At 46.0% G+C, this 25,453-nt stretch overlaps 1 protein-coding gene across 1 annotated transcript in view; it reads right to left on the reverse strand.

Moving 5' to 3' along the window:
• Positions 1-25,453, reverse strand: part of nmnat2 (nicotinamide nucleotide adenylyltransferase 2) — a 431,783-nt gene that overhangs the window by 183,336 nt on the left and 222,994 nt on the right. Inside the window, exon 3 of the mRNA XM_085982604.1 lies at positions 21,779-21,846. Within this exon, the coding sequence (XP_085838730.1) occupies positions 21,779-21,846 (68 nt within the window). The remainder of the gene's footprint in view (positions 1-21,778; positions 21,847-25,453) is intronic.

Raw genomic sequence — 25,453 nt, forward strand, 5'->3', positions numbered from 1 at the left:
CAATTCACCGTTCCATTCCCACTCAGACCTCACCATCTGCGGCCTCTTGCATTGTTCCACGGAAGCTCGGCGTAAGCTCGAGGAACAGCACCTCATCTTCCGATTAGGCACTTTACAGCCTTCCGGACTCAATATCGAGTTCAACAATTTCAGATCATAACCTCGGCCCCTATTAATTTTTTATCCACACTTTTGGTTTGTGCCTTTTCCTTTTTTTCCCACTCTCCCACACGGCAGCTGTCTTTCACTCTGCCAGCACATTTCACACTTCATCTAGAGCCATTGTTTGTTTCTTTACCTGTCCTATTTACTATCTCGTCTCACCTTGAATATCTCTTAATGTCTCTTCTTTCATCCCCGCCCCCATGTCCCAGCTCCCAAACTGCCTTTTAATCTTTTAATTTCCTGCCTTTTTTTCTCAGTTCTGAGGAAGGGTTTCGACCCGAAACGTTGACTCTGTTTCTCTCTCCACGGATGTTGCCTGGCCTGCTGAGTTTTTCCAGCGTTTTCTGTTGTTATTTCGGATTTCCAGCATCTGCAGTATTTTACTATCAGAAAACAGTTTAACTGCTCATTCAGCTCATTCCGTGTATAAAATGTCTGCCGCATTTGGATACAGAACAACAGATACTGCACCCCAAAGTTATATACAAGCTTATATAAATGCTTATTTTCTTTCTTGCATATGTTGAGTAGTAAAATATACAAGGATGATATTTCTTTCTAATTTAAAACTGAAATGTGTGCGTGAGGAGAGGAGGCTGCATTGTTAATTTATGCCTGGTTATAACTCCATGAGAGCACCTTAGAACACCCGGTGAGTCATTAATCAACTGTGTGTAAACTCTTGTCTCATTGTTAGGCACCATTTTTATGTTAAATTATTTATCACCTAATTTCTAAGCAAGGTCACCTCGTGACAAATTTTCAGGGTTGTTGAATAATTAGTAAATTATGCAGCCACTGACACTGCACAAGTAATTAAAACGTGCTGGCTACTTGACTGGATTTGATGTGAAAAATGTAACCGACAGGCTGAGAAACAAGTTATTTCCCATCACCACCATAGGAAGAGGGCCCAGTGAGATTGCTGAACTAATATTGACAGGGCTAAAGCTGAGGGCAGTTTTGTGCTGTGGACTCAAGCTGGGGGCAGTCAGTTTATTAAAGAAAGATGGCCTTCACCCCATGACAATCCATAATGTGTGAATCCAGCCCGACAGTAGGTCTAAATTCAAATCCATGTTACTAAGGGTTAAAGGACAGCATGCAGACTCAATAAAGCAGCCAATTGATACGCTTCCTAGTGCACACTACTCTAAATCATTTTCAGTTATTTTGTCAGTTTTAAATCAATGATACCCTAAGTAAACCAAGAATTATGTTTGCTGCAAACAGGAGTGTGATCATTCAATACATGTAACTATTTATTTTAGGATAATTGAGTTGTTCCATTTATTTACAGCATTCAATGACAATTAAATAAAAAGCGTTCAACAGTAATTTCATCTAATGAAACTTTAATGTTATGTTCAGTGTTATTTCTATCTCAATGTGTCTTGCTTGAAGATCTTTGAAATAAAATGTTTGCTTTCAGTTCAATCTCTTAAAGGGGCCTTGTCACCTTCTTGGAGAAATTTCAATCAGACCCAGTACTGGGATTAGTCAGGAATCGGCTGCATGGGCCACCATGGAACAGTTTGAAATTCAGTCAGTACAACATCTGCTTCAATAGAAACTGTTGCAGAACATTTAAAAATGTATTTTTACAATTTATGCATCTACAATGACTGATATGACACATCACTGTGCACCAACATCCCAACTTACATCAGTGTTTATAAAATCCAGTTAACAACACTAAGACAGCTTTCCATTTACATCACTGTTATCTCAACTGATTAGGCCAACAACCTCAAAGGCCACTCTCAGGAATACTTCACTATGGATTGCTGGGATGTGAGGCCTATTCCTGTAATTCCCTATATAGTGAGCTCTTGGTTTCAGTCATGTCACTGGGGGTAGTTGGTAGGTGAAACCAGTCGCTTCCTCAGAAAAAAAGAGCCAGTTACTCTGCTTCAGTAGCCTTTTCACTTGTTATGTAGAAGCTAGGATAACCCTGCCTCTTAACACCATTCTCTTGCATTATAGTGGTGGAAGGCTAGAATAGGAGAGAGAACAGCGGATGAAAGGAAGAACAGAGGCACTTCAAGTAGCAAATCTACAAATGGTCACGGGAGAATCACAGAATCATAGAATAGTACAGCACAGAAGGAGGCCATTCAGCCCATCGAGTCTGCGCTGGTTCTTTGTAAGATGAATCCAGTTAGTCCTACTCCCCTGCTCTTTCCTCATATCGTGCAATTTTTTTCTCCTTCAAGTATTTGAAAGCTACTATTGAATCTGTTTCCACCACCCTTTCAGGCAGTGCATTCCAAATCCTAAGCACTCGTTGCATAAAAAAGATTCCCCTCATGTCGCCTCTGGTTCCTTTGCGAATCACCTTAAATCTGTGCCCTCTGGTTATCGACCCATCAGCCACTAGAAACAGTTTCTCTTTATTTACTCTATCTAAATCTTTCATGATTTTGAACACCTCTATCAAATCTCCTCTTAGCCTTCTCTGCTCTAAGGAGAACAACCCCAGCTTCTCCAGTCTATCCACGTAACTGGAATCCCTCATCCCTGGAACCATTCTAGTAAATCTCTTCTGTACCCTCTCCAAAGCCATCACGTCCTTGCTGAAGTGTGGTGCCCAGAATTGGACACAATACGGAAACAAGCAAAAAAATTTGCCTTACCCCCCAGCTGCTGTACAAAGGGGATCACTGATCTATATTATTGAAGCAAATACAAAGGCATTCACCAAGTACACATAGTTATGTTTTCAATATGTTAAGAGTTTGGTCTCTATTGTATTGATCTCCATGTGGCTAAATAGGATTTACCCTATTTAAAGCAGTTTTAAGATTATTTTCTCTTACACGAGTCAGGATGTAATTTAGTAATTCTCAAATCTGAACCAAGCTGCAAGATGGTATATCTGCCATCTAGAATTATCTTTGAGGATGTGACAAAGAAAATCAATCAATCACCCTGGCCAGAATTTTCCCAGCCCCGAGCGGCGGGTGTGGGAGCGGGTCAGCAGTAAAAATCATGGAAATCGTCAGCGCGTCGGGAACCCACCATCATCCTGCCAACTTCTGCATTTAACTCGGGCGCGTTTCCCAGCACACCACAGGCCCGCTCAGGAGAGGCAGGCGACCTCATTGAAGTACTGAAATGCTTGTTAAGAGGCTTTATTAACAGCAGCTTTTGGCTTTAACTTCTTGAGCACGGGATTCACGCGCTTCGGGAACCTCGCCTGTGAAGGGGAGGCGGAAGTTCAGGGGCCATTCTGTGAGTCCATTAATTGACAGCTAGGAAAAACACATAAATACGACCCCATTACACCTGCTTCGTTGCCTAAGGGAAAGGCTCTTGCTGATTCTATTTTGTGCAGAGATTTAGCTGTCAGCAGTTTGCAGGTCATTTCTGCAACCTCAGAAGCCACTCTCACCACATTGCCAGTCACTATCAGAATACTGAGGGATTGGGCCTCTGACCTCCACTTTACCTGCCATCTATTACATCAGCATGGATGCCGCAGTTGGCCACCCACAGATGCATCATCCAGGTGACCAATGTCATGTTTCACAAGTCTGCCAATTATGTAAACTTTGCCACTGATGAAGCCAGTGTTACTGAGCGGACGCTTAGCTTTGCCACTCTGGTTGGCTTCCCACAGGAGTCATCGACTGCACACATGTGGCTATCAAGGCACCCCCACATCACCCAGGAGTGTTTGTGAACCACAAGGGCTTCCACCCCCTCCATGTGCAGCTCATCTGCAACCACAAAAAGATCATCATGCATGTGTGCGCCAAATTCCCTGGCAGCTGTCATGACTCTTTCGTGCTGTGCCAGTCCACCCTCCCTCCCTCATCTCTTCGCACCTCCAAACAGGCTTAACAGCTGGCTGCTTGGAGACAAGAGCTATCTGCTGAAGGCATGGCTCATGACAACCTTGAGGAGACCAAGTTCTTCTTATGTTGGTTCTTCATTTTGTTTGCCTCCCCTTCTCCTTTTATTATTGATTTCTTTTGGCTTCCTCCTGTACCACATACTGCTTTCTCAAAGAAGAGGACAGGTGGCATTTATTTAATGTTGTCACCCCAGGAGGTGTTGTGTGTTTGCTCACTCTCTTATTTTCCCCACTCAGAGAAAAATGTCCTGGGTGAGAACATGAACTCATTTTGTGGAAAGTCACAAGGCTAGGTGAGTAAAAGGAACGCACATCCTACCATTCTGTACTGCAGTGTGGTGGTGCAACGAAGGTTCACTAGATTGATTCCTGGGATGAGAGGGTTATCCTATGAGGAGAGATTGTGTAGATTGGGCCTGTACTCTCTGGAGTTTAGAAGAATGAGAGGTGATATAATTGAAACATACAAGATTCTGAGGGGGATTGACAGGGTAGATGCTTAGAGATTGTTTCCCCTAATTGGAGAGTCTAGAACTAGGGGGCATAGTCTCAGGATAAGGGGTTGGCCTTTTAAGACGGAGATGAGGAGAAATTTCTTCACTCAGAGGGTTGTGAATCTTTGGAATTCTCTGCCCCAGAGGGCTGTGGATGCTGAATCATTGAGAATATTCAAGGCTGAGATAGAGAGACTTTTGGATGCTAGGGGAATCAAGGGATATGGAGATCAGGCAGGAAAGTGGAGTTGAGGTCGAAGATCAGCCACAATCTTATTGAATGGCAGAGAAGATGGAAAGAAGAAAGGCTAAAGTACATGGGAATGAATCCAGTAAAAAAAAGGGGGAGTGCATATGGTATTGGTGGCCTTTTCTTGTCCTAGGTACATAATATAACACCATGAGAGATATGTTAATACATTGAAATATTACAGTACAGAATGGTATATTGGTATTCCCACGAGATTTACACTAATATATCCTCCATAATGCAAATACAGTAAGTAGCACTTATTTTGCTACCCTATTTTTATTAACTTAATTCCATAATTCACAGACTACAACACGCTTTTATCGTTTACAAACATTTCTGGGTAAACTTTCCCTGGTGGAAAATTGTGAGCTACACGTGCTTGATTTCCTGAAATGTGTAGGCAAGGCTCCACTTTTGGAGCACACAAGAGGAAAATTTACCCTTACTTTTCTTTTTGACCCTTAAATTATGCATTAAAAGGATTTCAGGGGAATACTCTAAGCATTCATACAATAGCACCCAATGGCATAGTTTCAGGGGGCTTTGGGGGAGAAATTCGTTTGGTTAGCGCCTCCAGTTAGTGCCTCCGGGGGGCGCTAATGGGGTGCTAGGAACTTAGGCCTAGAAATTCAGTATAACCACGTTTGGGGCGCTACAGCATGGCGTTCACTAACTTTTGCGCCCGGCGCAACTTAACGCCACCTTCGCCGATATTCAGTTGCATCGCCCCAAGAGGTTGCTGCTGTGCTAAAGCAGGTGATGCAGGACTATTAGGCGCTAATCCGGCGATCCGGGGCGCAAACACCGAAGGCGGGCGCAGCGCAGGTGCGGCGAGTTGCTCATTGAGGCCAGACAGTCAGGCGCCGGTCAGCACTTAAAGGGGGAGGGTGGAATTGCTTGGCTGCCACGCCCTGCACACTGCAGCCCTAAGGCAAGGCCTGAACACTGCTTCTGGAACAGCTCCACGCCCAGGAGAATGGAAAAGGCCAGGGAGAGCGCGCAGCACTTCGGCGAGGGTGACCTGAGGCTGCTGGTTGGCGCAGTGGACCGCAGGCGCCATATCCTCTTCCCTGAGGGTGGCAGGAGGCCGCTGCCCGCCGAATATCGGAAAGCATGGAGGGATGTGGCAAACAGGGTCACGTCCAACAGCGTGGTTGGCAGGACACCAACCCAGTGCTGGAAAAAATTCAACGACCTCACTCGGGTTGTCAGGGTGAGTACCCTTTCCAGTATCCTCCTCATCCCTGCATGTGCACCTCACTTTATGGCCAAACAGATCTGAAAGCCCTAATGGCCAGCCCTCATCCAGCAGCTATGGGACTGTCATGAAAAGCACTTGCGCAATCAGGACTTTAGACACTGCCAGAGCTATTTGACCATGGGAGGCAGTGCGGGCAAGATCAGGGCTCGACACTGTCAGGGCTAATCGAACATGGGAGGCAGTGCGGGCAAGATCAGGGCTTGACACTGTCAGGGCTAATCGAACATGGGAGGCAGTGCAGGCAAGATCAGGGCTTGACACTGTACTTAGAGGCGGTCCTTTCTCTTGCAGGCCAAGCTGGCGCATAACAGAAGACAGCAGCAACAGACCGGGGGAGGCCGTCCTGACCTGAAACAGCTGAGCGACCTCGAGCAGCGAGTGGAGCGGATCATGGCAGGCCGGCTGAGTGGCCCCGTCGCCACTGGAGATGCTGACCCTGTTCTGGGCACCAATGGTAAGGTCATCACCTTTTTGACCTCTCCCTTTCCACTTGCGCCTCACGCCAGCATCCTTTGCCACTATCGAACCAATGCAGTGCACAGCAGCACTCATGCCTCCCTCGCTGCCGCCCTGTCCTCACTCTAAAGCAACTCTTGTGCCTCCCTGCTTTCAGATGGTGACTCGCCAGGTGAGGAGGCGGCCCCTCAAGCTGGCACTGTGTCCGAGTCAGACATAGAGGAGGAGGAAGAGGAAGCCAGCCCATCAGGGACACCCTCAGCCGAGGCAGCCCATGGCCATGATGGTGACACGTCTTCCCTGGAGGGGAGCAGGGGGGAAGGGTCGGAGGATAGTGAAGCTCCAGGGACCAGCGGGCTGCAGCAACGCGGGAGGGGTGGGGAAGCTCGGCGGCCTTCTCCCCGGAGGGCGAGTGCGGCCTCCAGTCCTGCTACGGTGAGCGCAGAGGAGGTGCGGCTCCTAGCGGAAATGGGCACCCAGGCTGAGCGCAGGCACACTGAGCTCATGGCTGCAGTGGCAAGGATGCCTGACTCCATAGAGTCACTGGCAAGGAGTGTGCAGGAATTTGGGGCAGCACAGGCCAGGAGTCTGCAACAATTCAGTGCAGCACAGGCCAGGAGTCTGCAACAATTCAGTGCAGCACAGGCCAGGAGTCTGCAGGACATCGCGGCAGCACAGACTAGGAGTCAGCAGGACTTCGCTGCTTCACAGGCGGCTTCTAGCCAAGTGCTCAGTCGTGCCATGCATTCACTGGCTGCTGTCATGCAGACACAGACCAGGGCCACACGGGCACTAACTGCTGCCACACTCGCTGGATCGGCCAGGCATCGCCGGGGCACTCGCTGTGCCGCAGCAGCCCAGCAGTCTGTGCCTCAGCAGATTGCTGCGCATGCTGCAGTGCTGGCCCGTGCGCGTGCCAATGTCTCAGCCGACCAGGGAGTGCCTGTGATCTGTCAGGTTGGCAGCATTCCTGCAGCCAACACTGTCACTCCTCCATTGCAGCTGCCACCAGCTGTTGGACAGACTGCTGCCGCCCAAGCAGAGTTGGCGCAGTCAGCAGCCGGCCCCTCCAGGCCCAGAGCTGGTCCAGGCCGACCCCCAAGGGCATCTGCCGTCTCACCATCTGACCCTCAGCAGCCTTCCCCCAGCCTTGCTGCAGCCACTGGGGTCCCATTGAGGAGGAGCTGCAGGGCGGGTAGGGGCCAGTCACGGAAGCGAAACGGATCACCCTCGCAGGGGAAAAAGTAGAAGGTGTGGCCAAATGTTTTGTTTTACATATAAAAGCCAAGACTGGTGTATTTGTTTCATATTTAAAGGCCGAGACTGGTATATTTGTTTTACTTGTAAAGGCCGAGACTGGTGTATTTGTGTTTTTTGGGGGGGGGTTTCTCTCCATTAGTTTGTCATGTGGGAAGAGCACAGAGGTATCATAGTAAAAAATTTTCTTAAATCGCTCTGTCCATGCTTTCTTTTGGAAGTCCTGGTTGTCCTGCTCGGCTGAGGGCTTGTGGAGCGGCTACATTCATCTTCTGCCATTGGCACAAGCCATTCGCTGAGAGGGGGCCTAGAACCGACTTGCAATAAGCCGCCGACGGGTGGCCCTTGCACTTTCTGCCTCCCTCCTGTGCTGGTCCTCCTCCTCCTCCTCCTCTGGTGGTCCTCCAATGTCTGCTGGCAGTGGCTGAGTCCTGTGGATAGCCAGGTTGTGCAGCATGCAGCACACAACAACGAAATGGGAGACTCGCTCAGGCGAGTACTGTAGGGCTCCCCCGGAACGATCCAGACAGCGGAACCGTTGCTTCAGCACGCCGATTGTTTGCTCAATTATGTTCCTGGTTGCTTGATGGCTCTCATTGTATCCCTCTTCAGCAGGGGTGCTGGGCGCACAGAGCAGGGTCATCAGCCAGGTGCACAAAGGATAGCCTTTGTCCCCGAGAAGCCATCCTCGTGGGTGAGGCTGGGCCTCGAACATGTCTGCCACAGACGTCTGGCGCAGGATGAAGGCATCGTGGCTGCTGCCTGGAAAGCGGGCATTGACAGCTAGGATGAGCTGCCTGTGGTCACACACCAACTGCACGTTGAGCGAATGGTAGCCCTTCCGGTTGCGGTAATCCTCGGCATTCTCTAGAGGTGCCCGCAAAGCCACATGCGTGCAGTCAATGGCGCCCTGCACCATGGGGAAGCCCGCTAATGCTGCAAAGCCCATTGCACGCTGTTGCTGCTTGTCAACGGTCATGGGGAAGGAGATGAACTGACGTCTCCTTCTGAAAAGGGCATTGGTCACCTGGCAGATGCAGCAATGTACCGCAAACTGGGAGATGTTGGAAATGTCCCCAGTAGCGGATTGGAAGGAGCCGGTGGCATAGAAGTTGAGAGCCACCGTCACCTTCACTGCCACCGACAGAGACGTCCTGCTCCTCAGCTGTGGCTGCAGATCTCCGCGAAGCAGGTGGCAGATCTCAGTGACCACCGCCCTTCTGAATTGCAGCCTCCGAACACACTGCACTTCAGACATGTTCAGATATGAGAACTGCTGGCGGTATACCCTGGGTGGGTAAGGCCTCCTTTGCCGACGCCCATTGCCCCTTCTCTGTCTGGCCATGACTGGCACTCTCTCATGGCGTCTCTGAGCCCTTTGAATGCAATGGAGAAGCCCAATGTTTCCACCCATTGCAGCCCCCATTATATGTTTCCAATCAATGCTATGACTCTGAAGTTAAAGACAAGTGCAAAGCTGTGGCCTGAAGCCACAAGTACCTGTGCGAGTGTTGAGCCAAACCAGGAAGCTCTCTACCTTTGTCTCTCTCCAAAGATCCGTCTCTCACAAAGAAGGAGTGGTGCAAAATGGCTGCCATTTATACTGCAGGAGGAGTCCCCTTTAATTAGCGCCCCTCGCGCCCTGCAGCGACTGGGAACCGTTCCCCTCTACCAGTCGCTAGGGGCGCCAGGCGCACAATAGGCCGGCGCCAGTGAATTTCCGGTTTGGGGCGCACAAAGGGCGTTGCACCATGAAATGACGTCAGGATCTGCGCGCACAGCTGAGCGCGCGCAAAGGTTTTGCGCCACCGCTAAATCTTAACTGAAGTTCGCGAGAGGCGCAGATTGCGCTGCGCCCGGGCGCTAGCTGCTTAGCACCCCACTTCTCCTCCTCCTAAGGCGCTAGCGGCTGGCGCAAACAATTGAATTTCTAGGCCTTAGTGCCTGAGCACAGTGATTTTAGCGCCACTTGCGAAATTGACCAGTCGTTTTGCGGCGGCGCTAAACGTTACTGCCACGATCTTCTGCACCCACAGATCATGACATCAGTCGAGTGTGCAACGCCTCGATAGCGCCCCAGACCGGATATTGAGTCGCGCCCCCTGCCTTAGCGCCTGCCGCTAGGAGTGACAGGTAGAGGGGAACGTTTTGAAGTCGGGAAGGGTCTGGGGGAGCGCTATTTAAAGGCGGGCGCTTCCTGCCTTTTCTTGTCGGCAACACTTTTGGTACACGCAGGTTGAGAGGGAGAGAGACATCTCGAGAGATTTAACACTGTCCTAAGGAGTTTTGGCCCCCAGCACCACTTTTGAGGTTCCTAAGCGCTGAGCTCTTTCCCTGGGCCTATCCATTAGTGCTTCCAACACAATTGCTTTAGAGGTCTCTCCAGGCAGAGATTCAAGGCTGCAATGAGCAGGGTGTGGCTGGCCAGCAAGATGGCCCCTCCCCTTTAAGAACTGGATGGCGCCAGTCTGTCTGGCTTCCATGGTAACTGACATCACCTGAGCTTCGATAGCGTTCTGAGGTAGCGCCTCGCTTCCCGACGTTTGCGCCTTGAGAGGTGTGCAGTGCCCTCCAGGGGCGATAGAGGCAAATTTTGCAGTCGGAGGCGATAATTAGCGCCGGGCGCCAAACTTTGCGCCCATCCGAAATTAGTGCCCCAAAATGGGCGATACCCAATTTTTCCCCCCTTGTCTCTTATTATTGTTTTCACCATGAAAGATACTTAGCTGAAGTTATTGAATTTGAATGCTGCAGAAAAAAGTGACCATTTTCATCAAGCTTCCCTCTCACCATCTCGTGCTGAAACAAAGAACTTCAGTTCTTCAGAGTACTTCAAAGATAACATTTACCACAATGAATGTCAGAACAGCATGGCGATGAACAATCTGTCTCCCAACATGCAGCAGTATCTCCAGCTGGTTCCATAATGAATTCTGGGCAAGATGTTCCTCTCCCTTTGATGTATTCATATTTAGAGTCCAGCTGTTAAATGCTACAATATTAAAATACTTCAGCAACTCAAACATCACTCCTTCATTCTCCATTAAGACACCTGTCAATTAGTGACTTGCAATTTTCTGTATGTTGTGCTCAGTTAAGATTTGTACAGCATTTATCTTCTAAATAGCACTAATTGATGAGAGAATGAATTCAGGGACTTGTACACAAAAGCACATCATATAGAATATTTACAAAGAGCCATTTGTTTTGGAATGTACATTTTTTGCACATCTGGCTGAGGGCTGTTAGTACTGTAGAATTAAATCTTTTCACTACATATTGGTATAATTCTTAACATCCTTGGGACTGCTTAGTATGTTGGCATTTTCTTAAAAAAACCTTTTTTTTGAAAAACTAAAGTGAACAGCAACCTGACAGGACAGGAGTACAGTGTCAGCCCAGGTCCTACAGCATCGACTATATACAGTGCAATGCTCCCTTTACACTGTCTCCACGTGCTTTAATCTGAACTGCAGACGTGTGAATGTTCCCATTTTCCGTAATGCCCAAGTGAGATTGCCAATTTGTGCCAAACTACGGGTAGTTCTGTAATGTGAATCTGTGCCTATTATGAACAGTGGGCTCAAACTGATTACACAGTTCAACACTGCAAAGTATGGGACCAAAAGATACCTTTTCAGTCCATCTGCCAGCCACAAAATTCAAAAATAAAATACAGAGTTCACTTCTAAAGAAAGAAAGAAAGAACTTGTATTTATACAGCGCTTTTTACAACCCCCGGACATCCAAAAGTAGTTCCAACCCAATAAAGGAACTTTTGAAACGTAGGAAAGCGCAGCAGCCAATTATCACACAGCAAGGTTCCACAAACAGCAATGAGATAACTGACCAAGTAATCTGTTTTACAGATGTTGATTGCTGAATAAATGGTGGCCAGGACACTGCGAGAACTCCCCTGCTCTTCTTTGAAAAGTGTCATGGGATCTTTTACGTCCACCGTAGAATCAATCAATTGAGTGTCTTACCAAATTTCTGTCCAGATCCTCTTTAACGTACTTATCAGCCTTACTCACCTTCTAAGATGTATAGATCACTAGATCCATCTCAGCCAGTTGAGAGAAGTGACTTTAACCCTATCAGTTAGGATTCACACTCGAAAGAAAGGATAGTCTGCTAAGCCTTTGCATCATCCAATTACTCAGGAAATAACTGATTCAAATCAGATAGGCAGATTGGATATACCTGCAGTGATTTAATGATTATTTCAGTTTATTTATGAACTTTTGACACACCTCTTTATAGCGTCTAAGCTGCCAGACTCTGTACATAATATGATGTTTAATGTACATAATTGAATGTTTAAATGTCTTAATCTAAATGTACACTCTCGGGAGCCGCAAGCCTACATTTTGTTGGACTGCACTTGTGCACTAACAATGACAATAAAGTTGATTATTATTATTATTATTTAAATAACAATTTAAAACCAGTTTTTACAGATTTTCCATGGGGTATATATTCCAATTAATGTGTAATATAATTTTTTGGGTTCGGCTATCTAATCAGATTAGATTCAGTAAATCTAAAAGAACTTAAAAGGGAAGGAAAGTCTAGTGGGGGTATTGTTTATGCCAAGTGTTCTTCAAAAATGCAGTTACTGATTTAACCCTGGGTTCATGACTATCTACTAATGTTAATTCAGCTCCTTCAAACTATCAGGCACTCTAGCTCCTCCAAGTCAGTTTCCCTGTTGAGGTGAATTGGCATTCACTGCTTAAAATTAAAAACTTTCAACAAAAAATAATAGTAGATGGAAACCTTAGGTTGGTGCTTTGATTGGCGTCTGGATTAAGCTGAAGGCTCATCTTTATCTGTCAGGTATGAGGTGACTATTTTGAATGATTTGATTGGATGATTTGGACTACGTGTGAGATCTGAGATTGATAGATTTTTGGGCACTAAGGGAATCAAGAGATATGGGATAGGGCGAGAAAGTGGAGTTGGTGCAGAAGTTCAACCATCTTCTTATTGAATGGCGGAGCAGGCTCGAGGAACCGTATGGCCGACTCCTGCTCCTAGTTCTTATGTTCTTGCTTCTCAGCTTCACTGAGTTGGTAGCATTCTTGCCTCAGAATTAGAGGGCTGTGGCTTCAAGTTCCACTCTCGCACCTGAGCGCATAATCTAGGCTAACACTTCACCGCAGTACTGAATGAGTGCTGCATTGTCTTTTGGATTAGCTGTTGCACTGAGGTCCTGTCTGCCTGTTCAGGTGGATGAAAAAAGTACTGTGATATTATTCAAAAAAGAGCATGGAGTTCTCCCGGCATCCTGACTAATATTCTTCCCTCAGCCATCACCAAGAAAAAGATTATCCAGTTATTCATTTCATGCAGTTGTTGGGACCCTGCTGTGAGCAAATTGGCTGCCGTGTTTGCCCATCTAACAAGTGACTACATTTCAAAAGTAATTAATTGACTGAAAAGAACTGCGGATGTGATGAGGCACAACATAAGTAAGTTCTTTCTTTACTTCTGGCATGATTTGAAACCTGTCGTTAATGCTTCTGCATGAAGATGCATACACAAGGCCTTCAAGGGAAAGACGGCCTCTGTGTACCAGATGTAATTAAATCATAAACATGCTATTTATGATTTCACAATATCTAATGCACTAAGAACATCTTTGCACTATGTTTTCAGCACGTTCAAACAAAAATGATGATCCTTCCTTTTCTGGGGTCACCTGAGTACCATCTGCAACAAGCCACCAAACCTGGCCAGACACAAAGCATGCCCGGCAGTACAGACACTGCTTCTTTCAAATCAATACAATGGAATTATTGTTGCAAAGCAGCAGAAAGGTCAGCATAATTAGAGATGACATCTTGCTGGGGTCCTGGAAACTCGTTTAGACAGAGCCATGCTTTCACGATACAGAGCACTGATATGCTGCTGAGTGACTTTCCTTCTGTGCTTCCTCAGAATAACATCCTGCCACTTGCCGCTAACGTGGATTCAAAACGTCTGGCTGTTTTTACATTTCTAAGTGAAACCAGAGACTTTGTTCTCAGTAACAAACTAGTAAATAAACATCATCATGAATTGTTAGCATGCAATTATTAGCATTTGCTTAGCTTGCAGGACATAATTTATTGCTGGCAAGAGTTATATATATAGTTTTAAATCTAATTTATTAGTTCAACTCCACAGTTGCCAGCAGTAATAGGATATGAAGCTAGAGCAATACAAGAAGCGCACCAGCTCTCGAGTTTCTTCCAATACCACATAGCATTATTCATCATCATTAGTATTAAGCAATGGCAGCACCCAGAGCAGACAATGTGGCCGCGATTTCACCAGCCATGGCGAGTCCAGTGTGGCCGGTGTAGGCAGTGGCCTCAAACTCCGCTACCGTCTTCATCCCGCCTCCTCCAAGTGATTTTGCCCTGATTGGCCTTGTTAAGCCCACCCTGTGAGGTTCCCGGCCAATTAAAAGGAAGCGGGTCTGATGATGTCATCTGATGGCATGTCATCAGCCGGTTTCCTTAAAGGGGCCATGTCCACATTGATTTTGACAGTTATTCTGTCAGTGTTCTACAGCATTGAGGTGCTGCAAAACACTGACAAGCACTGCACAAAGGTGCACGGCTGCACCCAGGCTCTCCCATGATTCCCTCCACATGCTTTTACAGTGGCGCAAACCTTTCAATGATCCCAGTAGATCACGAAACGTTACTGCAAAGCCACACTCAACCTCATCCTGCTGTGCCACTCATCACATCCTCATCACTCTGCCTTCCCTACTCTTCTCCTGAACATCCTTACTCACACTAACTTACCTTGCACCTCCACCCATCCCTTTTTCTCTTTATCACTTCTCCATCTCACTAGCCACCCCTCACACTCACCCTCACCCTCTTCCTAGTCCAATCATACCAACTAACAACACACAAGGGTAGCCACTTGTGTGCTTTAGCCAATGTTCGTGTAAACTTTCTGTTAATGTGTTGGCAAGCATTGAAATCCTTATTGTCACCACTTTGCTTCTTGGACAGATCTGTGTGCACCTTTGAAAGTGTCTTAGTGAGTTCCAGTGAATGGTGAGACATAACGTCTCCCCCCCCCCCCCCCCACCCGCAATGGTGATGAGTGTGAAAGGAATGGCTTGGACATTGTAGGGATGCTTTACGGTGCTGGTGTGGGGTGGTGCCAACTTGGTGCATCATGTGGCAGCCAGGGTGTTCAGTGTTAAGTGAAGCAAATCTGGACATGGTGTGGCCATCGCTGGCATCCCAGGCAGCAATGTGGTCGGGTGCTGATGCCCTGTGTCCTGTGCAGCATCAGTTGATTGCGGAGAAGGCTGGTGTGGAAGTCGGTGCTGATGGTGTGCCCGGTGATGCTGGTGTTGGGGCTGATTGTGTTGGGGTTCTGAGGACCAAGGTGAGATTATTTCAAGGGCACCGATACTGATGGAATAGATGGCAGGTGAGGTTGAGATGACAGAAGTAATCTGTCAATGTTGAGATAGGTTGTTCCAAGGAGGTGACAGTGGAGCGAGAGGTTACTCCAAACACTTCAAAAGTGCATATTGCTCAAAAGTGAGTTCCAAATCATTAACGCTCCAGCTTCTAAGATTGGTAAGTGAACAGCTGCGAAATGGTAACTTTTATACCACTTTTGCAGCCTTCACCTATTCAAAGAAATGGAGAGTTATTCAGAACCCGACATACTTACCTGGCGTCATCCCTGAGCGACGGGAACCTCGTGGAAAACTTTGAAAATGGTTTGTACCTGGTAAATTGCTGAATAAATTGCTTTAAACACCTTCTTAACTATTTCAATTGCATGACCCACCGTTTAGTGCCATGTCTGCACTAGGGAAAGGAGGCAGGCCTAGAGCGGGATACCACCCTGCTGTCAATCTTTTTGATTTTGACAGTGGATCCGCCTCCGAAGCTGCTCTGTGAGCGCTGGCAAAATTCAGCCACCCTGTGGATTTAGATTAGTCACACACAGTGTCTGACTCTCAGCAGGCTGGAATGAGGAAGTGTGTGTAAAGGACTGAGTAGTTAATTATTTTACCAGTCCAATTAAGTAACTTTCATGCATGTTCAATTATCTGACTTGCAATTATTTTTCTAAGTTGAATTTGGTGTCCCAAGCAATTAAAGACTAGCGAAACAGTGACTTCCATGTAACCAGTGTCCTGATTGTTCAAATTATTCACCTACGAAGCAACTAGCAGCAATAATAATGGTTATTGTAATATTATGGTTATTGTAGTATTAAAGGCTTAGAATTTCTTCTTGGAACAGTCAGCTAGTTGAATTTGGGAGTTTTTTGTGTTAATTGCTTAATGCCAAAAGTAGACGCTCTGGGATGTGGTGGTAGAATTACTGGCACCTTTCGGTCTTCTGAACATAGTGGTAGGGGATTCGATAGCTAGGGGAGCAGACAAGCGTTTCTGCGGCCCCAGACGTGACTCCAGGATGGTATGTTGCCTCCCTGGTGCCAGGGTCAAGGATGTCACTGAGCAGCTGCAGGGTGAACAGCCAGAGGTCGCTGTCCATATCGGTACCAACGACATAGGTAGAATGAGGGATGAAGTCCTGCAGGCAGAGTATAGGGAGCTAAGAGAGAGATTAAAAAGCAGGACCTCAAAAGGTAGTAATCTCCGGATTACTCCCAGTGCCACGTGCTAGTGAGTACAGGAATAGGAGGATAGGACAGATGAATGCGTGGCTGGAGAGATGGTGCAGGAGGGAGGGCTTTAGATTCCTGAGGCATTGGGACTGTTTCTGGGGAAGGTGGGACCTGTAGCAGAAGGACTTGCCATAATTTTCCAATCTTCCCTAGATGCGAGGGAGGTGCCTGAGGATTGGAAAGTGGCAAATGTGACACCATTGTTCAAGAAAGGGTATAAGGACAATCCTAGTAACTACAGGCTGGTCAGTTTAACATCAGTGGAGGGTAAAGTTTTAGAAGCAATAATCAAGGAAAAAATTAATTAAGGAGAGCCAACACGGATTTGTAAAAGGCAGATCATGTTTGACTAATCTAATTGAATTTTTTAATGAAGTCACAGAGAGGATTGATGAAGGGAATACAATGGATGTTGTCTACATGGATTTTCGGAAGGCGTTTGACAAAGTACCACATAGAAGGCTGGTTAACAAAATTGAGGCTCATGGAATAGGTGGGTCAGTGGCAGCTTGGATAAGGAATTGGTTTAAGGACAGAAACCAGCGAGTTGTGGTAAATGGATGTTTTTCAGACTGGAGGATGGTAGACAGTGGTGTTCCCCAAGGGTCAGTGCTGGGGCCACTGCTTTTTTTGATATATATATGAACTGGATAATAGAATACAGAGTAGAATTTCTAAATTTGCCGATGACACTAAACTTGGGGTTGTCACAAACAGTGAGGATGATACAGGACATAGAAAAGCTAGCAGAATGGGCAGACAAGTGGCAGATGGAATTTAATACAGAGAAGTGTGAGGTGGTGCATTTTGGCAGAAGGAACAGGGAGAGGCAATATACACTTAATGGCACAGCTTTAAAGAGTGTGCAGGAACAGAGGGACCTGGGAGTTGATGTGCATAGGTCCCTGAAGGTGGCAGGACATATTGAGAGTGGTTAGCAAAGCATATGGGATCGTGGGCTTCATAAATAGAGGGATTGAGTACAAAAGTAGAGAAGTTATGCTGAACCTTTATAAAGCGCTGGTTAGGCCACAACTGGAGTATTGCGTCCAGTTCTGGTCACCACACCTTAGGAAGGATGTGAAGGCCCTTGAGATGGTGCAGAGGAGATTTACCAGAATGGTTCCAGGGATGGGGGATCTTAGCTACAAGGACAGGTTGGAGAAGCTGGATTTGTTTTCATTAGCGCAAAGGAGGTTGAGGGGTGATTTGATAGAGGTGTACAGGATTATGACGGTTTTGGATAGGCTAGACGGGGAAAGGCTGTTCCCACTAGTTGATGGTACAAGGACTAGGGGACACAGATTTAAGGTTTTGGGCAAGAGATACAGGGGGGATGTGAGGAAAAACTTTTTTATGCAGTGAGTGGTGATGACCTGGAACTCTCTGCCGATGGAAGTGGTTGAAGTGGAGACGCTCAGGGCAGGATTTTCATTGGGCCGTGGAGGCGGGTTTGGAGGTATGTGGGGGTTAAAATCTCGAAATCGGGAGGCGCGAACCCATCCCGCCCCCAACCTGCCTCCATGCCAGTTTCAAAAGGTAGTTAACAGGCAGTTTTTAGCCCAATCCCTATTTTTATTGCTGAAGTGTGGGATCCTCGATGGCTCCAAACCACGCCAAGTTAGCGAGGCGGGCCATCGGGCGGGCTGAAGGGCTTGGAGGGCTCGAGATGTCTGGTGTTCAGGTGAGTGATGGGTGCATGAGTGAAGAGGTAAGTGTGTTTGGTGTGTGTAAAGTGTAAAGTGTTGAAAGAAGTTTTACTTACCATTACTTACCTTTACAGTCTTCCTTCCTTCAGGTCTCGGGAGTCCCTCATCTCACCAGCACAGAAAGCAGAATGGCCGCGAGCTGTCAAAAGTTGCAGCATTCAGCTTTCTGTTCTGGAGAGATCTCTAAATCAGCCTGAGAGGAAGGAATTAACTTAGTGTACAGATTGTCAGCTTCAAAGAGCTCTTGACAGATGAAATGTCAATCTGTGATGTCACCTGTTGCCGGGTGGCCCTTAATTGGCCTGCTGAGCGGGCTTAACAAGGTCAATCAAGTAAAAATCGCGTGGGTTGGCCACAACTCAAAGGAGGTGGGACTACAACCCCGAAAGTTGTAGTCCCGCCTCCTACACGCCTCCAGAATCAAAATCCAGCCCTCAATGTTTTCAAGGGGAGACTGGATAGGCACTTGAGGGAAATAAGCTTGCAGGGCTACGGGGATAGAGTGGAGGAATGGGACTGACTGGATTGCTCTACAGAGAGCCGGCACGGAGTCGATGGGCTGAATGTCCTCCTTCTGTGCCGTATGACTCTATGACTCGAAGTTTGACTTATTTTTGCACCAGCTTTTATTTTGCTCCTCTGTGACATTTAAGTCATTTATTCAAATAACATTTGGGGAGAAGGGATACTCAATATAACAAAAAGATGTGGCAAACCTCAGGGGTTGTCTGGTAATACAGTGGTTGACACATTTGACAAATGCCTTTCTGTATTAATTAACATGCATTCTGGGATGAGTTGATTACTGTGTTAAAATAGCACACAAGGAAATTATACACACACACGTTATAGTTGGAATGTTTTGACGCAACACTTTCCCTTGTGTAAACAGTTTAATGACCATTTCCGTAAGCAACACCTGATCTCCTGCAAACTGAAAGCTGGGTGTTTACAGATAAAGTAATACACAGAGTCATAGTGGCCAAAAACGTGAGTGACGTAATCATGGTAGCTACACCAGGAACGGCCCCACTGGTTTTCTCCAGCACAGACCCCACTGTAATTTACAGTGTCAGCGGGCGAGCAGCTAATTAGCATGGGCCAGGTGGGAGCAAGTATCACTGAGTGCATCTCTGGTGCCCACATGCCCCGTGCCCACAGAAACCCATCTGTTTGTCTGCCCTTGGGGGGTGGGGAGTGTTTCCAGTCCCCAACCCTGGACATGCTTCCTTCTGCCTCCCCGCCCCGGCCCCGCCAAGTAAGGGTGGGGGGGGCGGGGGAGAAAAGAGGCAATCTTGCAATTTAAAAAATACATTCTGACTCTCTTCAGGGATCCAGTTCCACCGCTGGATAATTAGGAGTTCCCAAATCTCCTTTCAACAGGTGCTTTTGATGAATTTCACAAACTTTAAACTAGATCGTTGCCCACTTTAACTAACATGTGTAGTCATTTCAAATGACACATCGCATTTTATGTCATTACCATCTCAGCAATACTAGATGTTAACTGCACCTGTACATAAACAGGCACTCAGCCTGGTTTAGGCAATGTATAACCTATTCAAACATTTATTTGGCCACAGCAATCAGTGAAAACAATGCAGGATTGACACTTCCGCAGCAGCAGATTTTCAAATATTTAATCGGAGGCACCAACATATTTTCATTCTGGGAGGCTGCCTGGCCCTTTAAGCTGCCGCAGGCATCTGATGCCTACAGCGGCAACTATCCTCTCCCCCAAGTGCCAAGCTCCAAAATGTCAGCAACACAACCGCAGGGAGCCCACCAAAAATATGGTAATGGCCCTGACTCTGGAAAATTCACCGGGGTGAACATTGACTAGCTCAGGCGGGCAGAAAGCCACAACACTTCTGTCAGCTGTTAGGCTGGTGAGAAAAATCCCTTCTATTTACCACTGCTTCTAGTTATCACTGGTAAACATTATGTTAGGTGATGTAATTATAAAACAATCACACCAAAGAAATTCCAACACGTGATCTGAATAATGGTGGTGTATGTATATATACGTGTGTGTTCATATGCACGTGTGTCAATTGTGACAGAGAGAATGGAAATGTTAAGATTTTACCATTCGGCAATTAAACTTGCAATGCAGCACATATTTACTATGATCTCACACACTAATCAGCATCTACCTTCATTACATCATTTAGCAACTCAAATTCACCTATACGCATACCAGCAATTAAGTAATCAGGTAACATAATCAAGTTCTATCGACTGTGGGAGCTGCATTATAACATTCCACACACTAAGGATACCATAGCTCCACACACAAAGCTGCAATATTACAGCTTCACTTCCCAACAGAAAACTCAGTGTGCATTTTTGTCAAGCTATCGTTTAAATTGAAACATGTTATGTAATAAAAGTAAAAGACTGTGTATCCAGTAATAAACTGCTCCCACGTAAGCCATCTTCAGTGTTTAATCAGCATCGGGGCTATTTAATAATTTATTAACTGGGGGGGTTCATAAATTGATTGATCAATAACTCATGAAGTAATGCTCCTGTATTGCTTCCAGTATAAATTAAACTAAATCAGCAACCTTACATAGGATATACGGCACAGAAAGAGGCCATTCGGCCCAACCAATCCATGCCGGCGTTTATGCTCCACTCAAGCCTCCTCCCATCTAACTATCATAATCCTCTATTCCCTTCTCCCTCATATGCTTATCTAGCCTCCCCTTAAATGCATCTATACTATTTGCCTCACCCACTCCCTGTGGTAGCGAGTTCCACATTCTCACCACTCTCTGGGTAAAGAAGTTTCTTCTGAATCTGGTCTCTGAATTATAACAAACAATACAGTTCCTTATTGTGACATTTTCAACACCTCTCTTTACCGAGTTTCACAGGTTTTCCTGGACTGGGTGTCAATCAGACTAGTCCTAACTATTGCTGTTAAAAGTCACTTTGCGGCAAAGCCACCAAAGAGACTCTCACAGTAACTTGTACAATTGTCTTTAATCATTATTGTTACCTTTTAATGTTTGCCCTGTTTAAACAGCGCGGGATCGATAAAATCGCGATCTGACGCGATGACGTCATCACGTGGCGTTATCAACGGCGGGAAACGTCATGACGTCATGACGTCAGGGTTGGAGGGCGTTTCCAGGTAGTCCTCGTGGAGTGAGCTAGTGTACAGACCTGTTTGGAGTTTCTCCTGCGTTTTTGTTTTGTAATACTTTCAGTGCATTAAACTAAGTTTGTTAACTACCAGTTTAGTTCACAGTGTTTTTGTTAGGAGTGCACAGACTCCTACAACTTAAACAATCTATTAAGTGCACTGACAGACTATACAACTTAGTACCACTATAAACTGACAGAAAGGTACAGAGCGTACAACAGCCATCCCTACTCGCACCGGGTTCATCAGTGGACTCATTGCTAAAGCCCTTTTGTAAAATGTTTCATTCATGTTAATTTTCCCTTCTACCTTGCTATTAAAAAAATACTGGATCCTTAATGGAAGTGCAGTTTAAAAGTACTAATAGTCATAACTCTTACAAGCACCTCTTCATATTCCAAAGTCATGAAACCTTGAGCTCCAGTTGCACAAGCTAACAACCTATGAAAGGGAGAGTGTGGAAAATGGAGCGAGACAAACAGGTAGGAGATAATGAGACCATTTACCTGATCCAATCAGATGACTGAACGGCCAGCTGGCACATTGTGAGGCGGTGTCGACTGGAGACAAGGCCCTGCAATTAATAAGAGAGAATGAAATATTTAGAGATACATAATCTGAAGAATTAATTTATGGACAGCAAAAAATGCCTTATAACTTGATTACAATTGGCTACTATGTGAGGTGCATAAAGGACACAAATAACAGGAATACGAGAACTGTTCTTAATATTCACTTTGTTTCAGTTGAGCCATATCCAATTGAACTCAGACATTTTTTTTAAAAGTTGGCTAATAATCACTTCTTTGATGGCAAAATGAACACTTGGTTCATATCCACATTCTCAATGGAAGGGGCAGTTCAAATTCTCCTTATTCCAAAAGAAATCTGAGCTCATCAGAGAATGAAGCAATTAAATCAGCCGAGGCCTGGTTGGGCAGGATCAAACCAACATAATTTGGACAGGTTCAGATTTCGGATTCTGATTTACACTCATGATTATAGTTAATTACAAATAATAACACACGGTTATAGTACCGCACAGATCACAATGGTTATAGTATAGTACACATCACATTGCATGGTTATTGTACCTGTATGATCACAATGGTTATACTACAATGCAGGTCACAATGAATGGCTATAGTACAATACAATGTTTTTGTATCTTCACACTCTTCCTTGGAGAACAGTGTGAAGCCGTGGAAGGATTTGCAGGCTGATTAACAGTCCAACAGGCCATGATGTGAATGCTCTTTCCATGGCCATAACCATCTTTATCTCAGCCAATAGAGTAGTTAGTCCCATACAGTGGGACCGGTTTATGGGCTCCCACAGCCCATACGATAAAGTGAGGCCACCAGTATCCTGCACTGATGTCAACCCTGAATTCAGAGCCAGAGTCTCCACTCTCCAGGACTGTCTGGAGCGAGATTCAAACCCTGCACCTTCTGACTAAGAGGCGGGAATGCTACCAGTAAGCCAAAGGCTTGCTCTATTGCATATGATTATAATATGGTATAGGCCACAATGCATTGGTTATAGTACAGTGCATGTCAAAATAGTTACTAGTATAGAACAGGTCACAATACATGATTACCAAATGCATGAAGTCAATGGAAAGAAAAAGTGGGCGGAGAGAATAAAGGTCAGTAGATATGCAACCCCCAGTTTTCCGCTCACATCTAAAGTGAAAATTATCCGCTTGGTTTCAATGTACTCTGTCCCATCTCGTCATAATTTTAAACAACTCTATTAAATCACCCTTTAATCTCCTCTATTCTAATGAGAGCAGCCCCAATTTTTCTAAGATTCATTTCCTTTTTGTATTTCCTCATACCAGGCAGCATCCTCGTGAATCTGTACTGTAGTCTCTCTATTGCCTCACCATTGTTGCTACAGTGTGAACCCAGGACTGCACACAATACTCCAACTGTGGTCTTTCTTACTAAGGTTTTATATAGATTCACCATTACATCTCAAGTTTTATATTATACGAACATAAGAAATAGGAGCAGGAGTAGGCCACGGCTCCTTGAGCCTCCTCTGCCATTCATTCAATAAGATCATGGCTGATCTTCTACCTCAACTCCACTTTCTTGCCCTATCCCCATATCCCTTCATTCCCCATGTCCAAAAATCTATCGATCTCAGTCTTGAATATATTCAATGACTGAGCATCCCAAAGATTCACCACCCTCCGAGCGAAGAACCCTATGGGACACTACTTCCCATTTTGAACCATTTTGGGAAATCCCCCTAACTCTCATTCTCCATTTCCTCCCTTCTAACCACTTTTTAATCCAATTTGCTAGCTTCCCCTTCCATGCCCTTTATTCTTCTCCAATAGTCTCCTATGTAGTACATTGAAAACAGCTTTTTGGAAGTCCATGTACACTATATCCACCTGCATTTCACCCATCAAACTTATCGGTCACCTCCTCAAAGAATTCTATCAGGTTTGCCAAGCATGATCTTCCTTTCTGAAATTCGAGTTGGTTGCTTCTAATTATGGTCTCTTCAACTAGATATTTAGTAACTTATGCTGGAATTTTCCCGACTGAGTCAGGTCGGGTGCCTGCGGGCTACGTAGCAGGTCGGTACTGCAATGTATTGATCAGCCCGCTCCTCAGAGCGACTTTAGCGTAATGGCCCCTATTAAGGCAGACATGCGCATTTCCCAGCCCTATTAAATGGTGCGGGTCTGATGATGTCATCGATGACTCATTTCCAGTGGGGATATTTAAAGCGGCCTTGGCCACAACACATTTGAAGGTTCATGTAGGAATGTGGAGGGAGGATTGGAGAGTAGTGTCTTGTTGTGGAGAAATAGAAAAATGACTTCCTAAAGACAGAGGGCTGCATGTCACTTTTCCGATGACACCCTACATATTCTTGTGGAGGGAGTCAAAGCACACAGGGAGGTCCTCTTCCCTGTTGATGGGCAGAAGAGACCTCCCCAAGAGACAAAAAGAGCTTGGTTCCAAATTGCAGAGAAGGTGAACAGCAGGGATGTGGTGAGGAGGACCTGGGTGCAGTGCAGGAAGCGCTTCAATGATCTGATAAGATCAGGAAAGGTAAGCGCAAGGCCACACTCACCTTCATCCTGCTGTGCCTGTCATAGAAACATAGAAGATAGGAGCAGGAGTAGGCCATTCGGCCCCTCGAGCCTGCTCCGCCATTCAATGAGATCATGGCTGATCATCCAAATTCAGTACCCTGTTCCTGCCTTCTCTCCATATCCCTTGATCCCTTTAGCCTTAAGAAATATATCCAACTCCTTCTTGAATATATTTAATGAATTGGCCTCTACTGCCTTCTGTGGTAGAGAATTCCAGAGGTTCACCACTCTCTGGGTGAAGAAATTCCTCCTTATCGCTGTCCTAAATGGCTTACCCCTTATCCTTAGACTGTGACCCCTGGTTCTGGACTCCCCGATCATTGGGAACATCCTTCTTGCATCTAGTCTGTCTAGTCCTGTTAGAATTTTGTAAGTTTCAATGAGATCCCCTCTCATTCTTCTAAACTCCAGCGAGTATAAGCCCAATCGACCCAATCTCTCCTCATACGTCATTCCTGCCATCCCAGGTATCAGCCTGGTGAATCTTCGCTGCACTCCTTCCATGGCAAGAACATCCTTCCTCAGATAAGGCGACCAAAATTGCACACAATACTCAAGGTGTGGTCTCACCAAGGCCCTGTACAACTGCAGCAAGATATCCTTGTTCCTTTACTCAAATCCTCTCACTATGAAGGCCAACATACCATTTGCCTTCTTAACCGCCTGCTGCACCTGCATGCTTACCTTCAGCGACTGGTGCACAAGGACGTCCAGGTCTCGTTGCACTTCCCCTTCTCCCAATCTATTGCCATTCAGATAATAATATGCCTTCCTGTTTTTGACACCAAAGTGGATAACCTCGCATTTATCCACATTATATTGCATCTGCCATGCTTCTGCCCAATCACCCAACCTGTCCAAATCATACTGGAGTTTCTCGGCATCCTCCTCACAGCACACACGCCCACTCAGCTTTGTGTTGTCTGCAAACTTGGAGATATTACATCTAGTTCCCTCGTCCAGATCATTAATATATATTTGAATAGCTGGGGTCCAAGGACCGATCCCTACGGTACCCCACTAGTCACTGCCTGCCACTCGGAAAAAGACCCATTTATTC

This window comes from Somniosus microcephalus, chromosome 3 (assembly GCF_052327205.1).
Source record: "Somniosus microcephalus isolate GS21.2 chromosome 3, FLI_Smic_1.0, whole genome shotgun sequence".
NCBI classification, from domain to species: domain Eukaryota; kingdom Metazoa; phylum Chordata; class Chondrichthyes; order Squaliformes; family Somniosidae; genus Somniosus; species Somniosus microcephalus.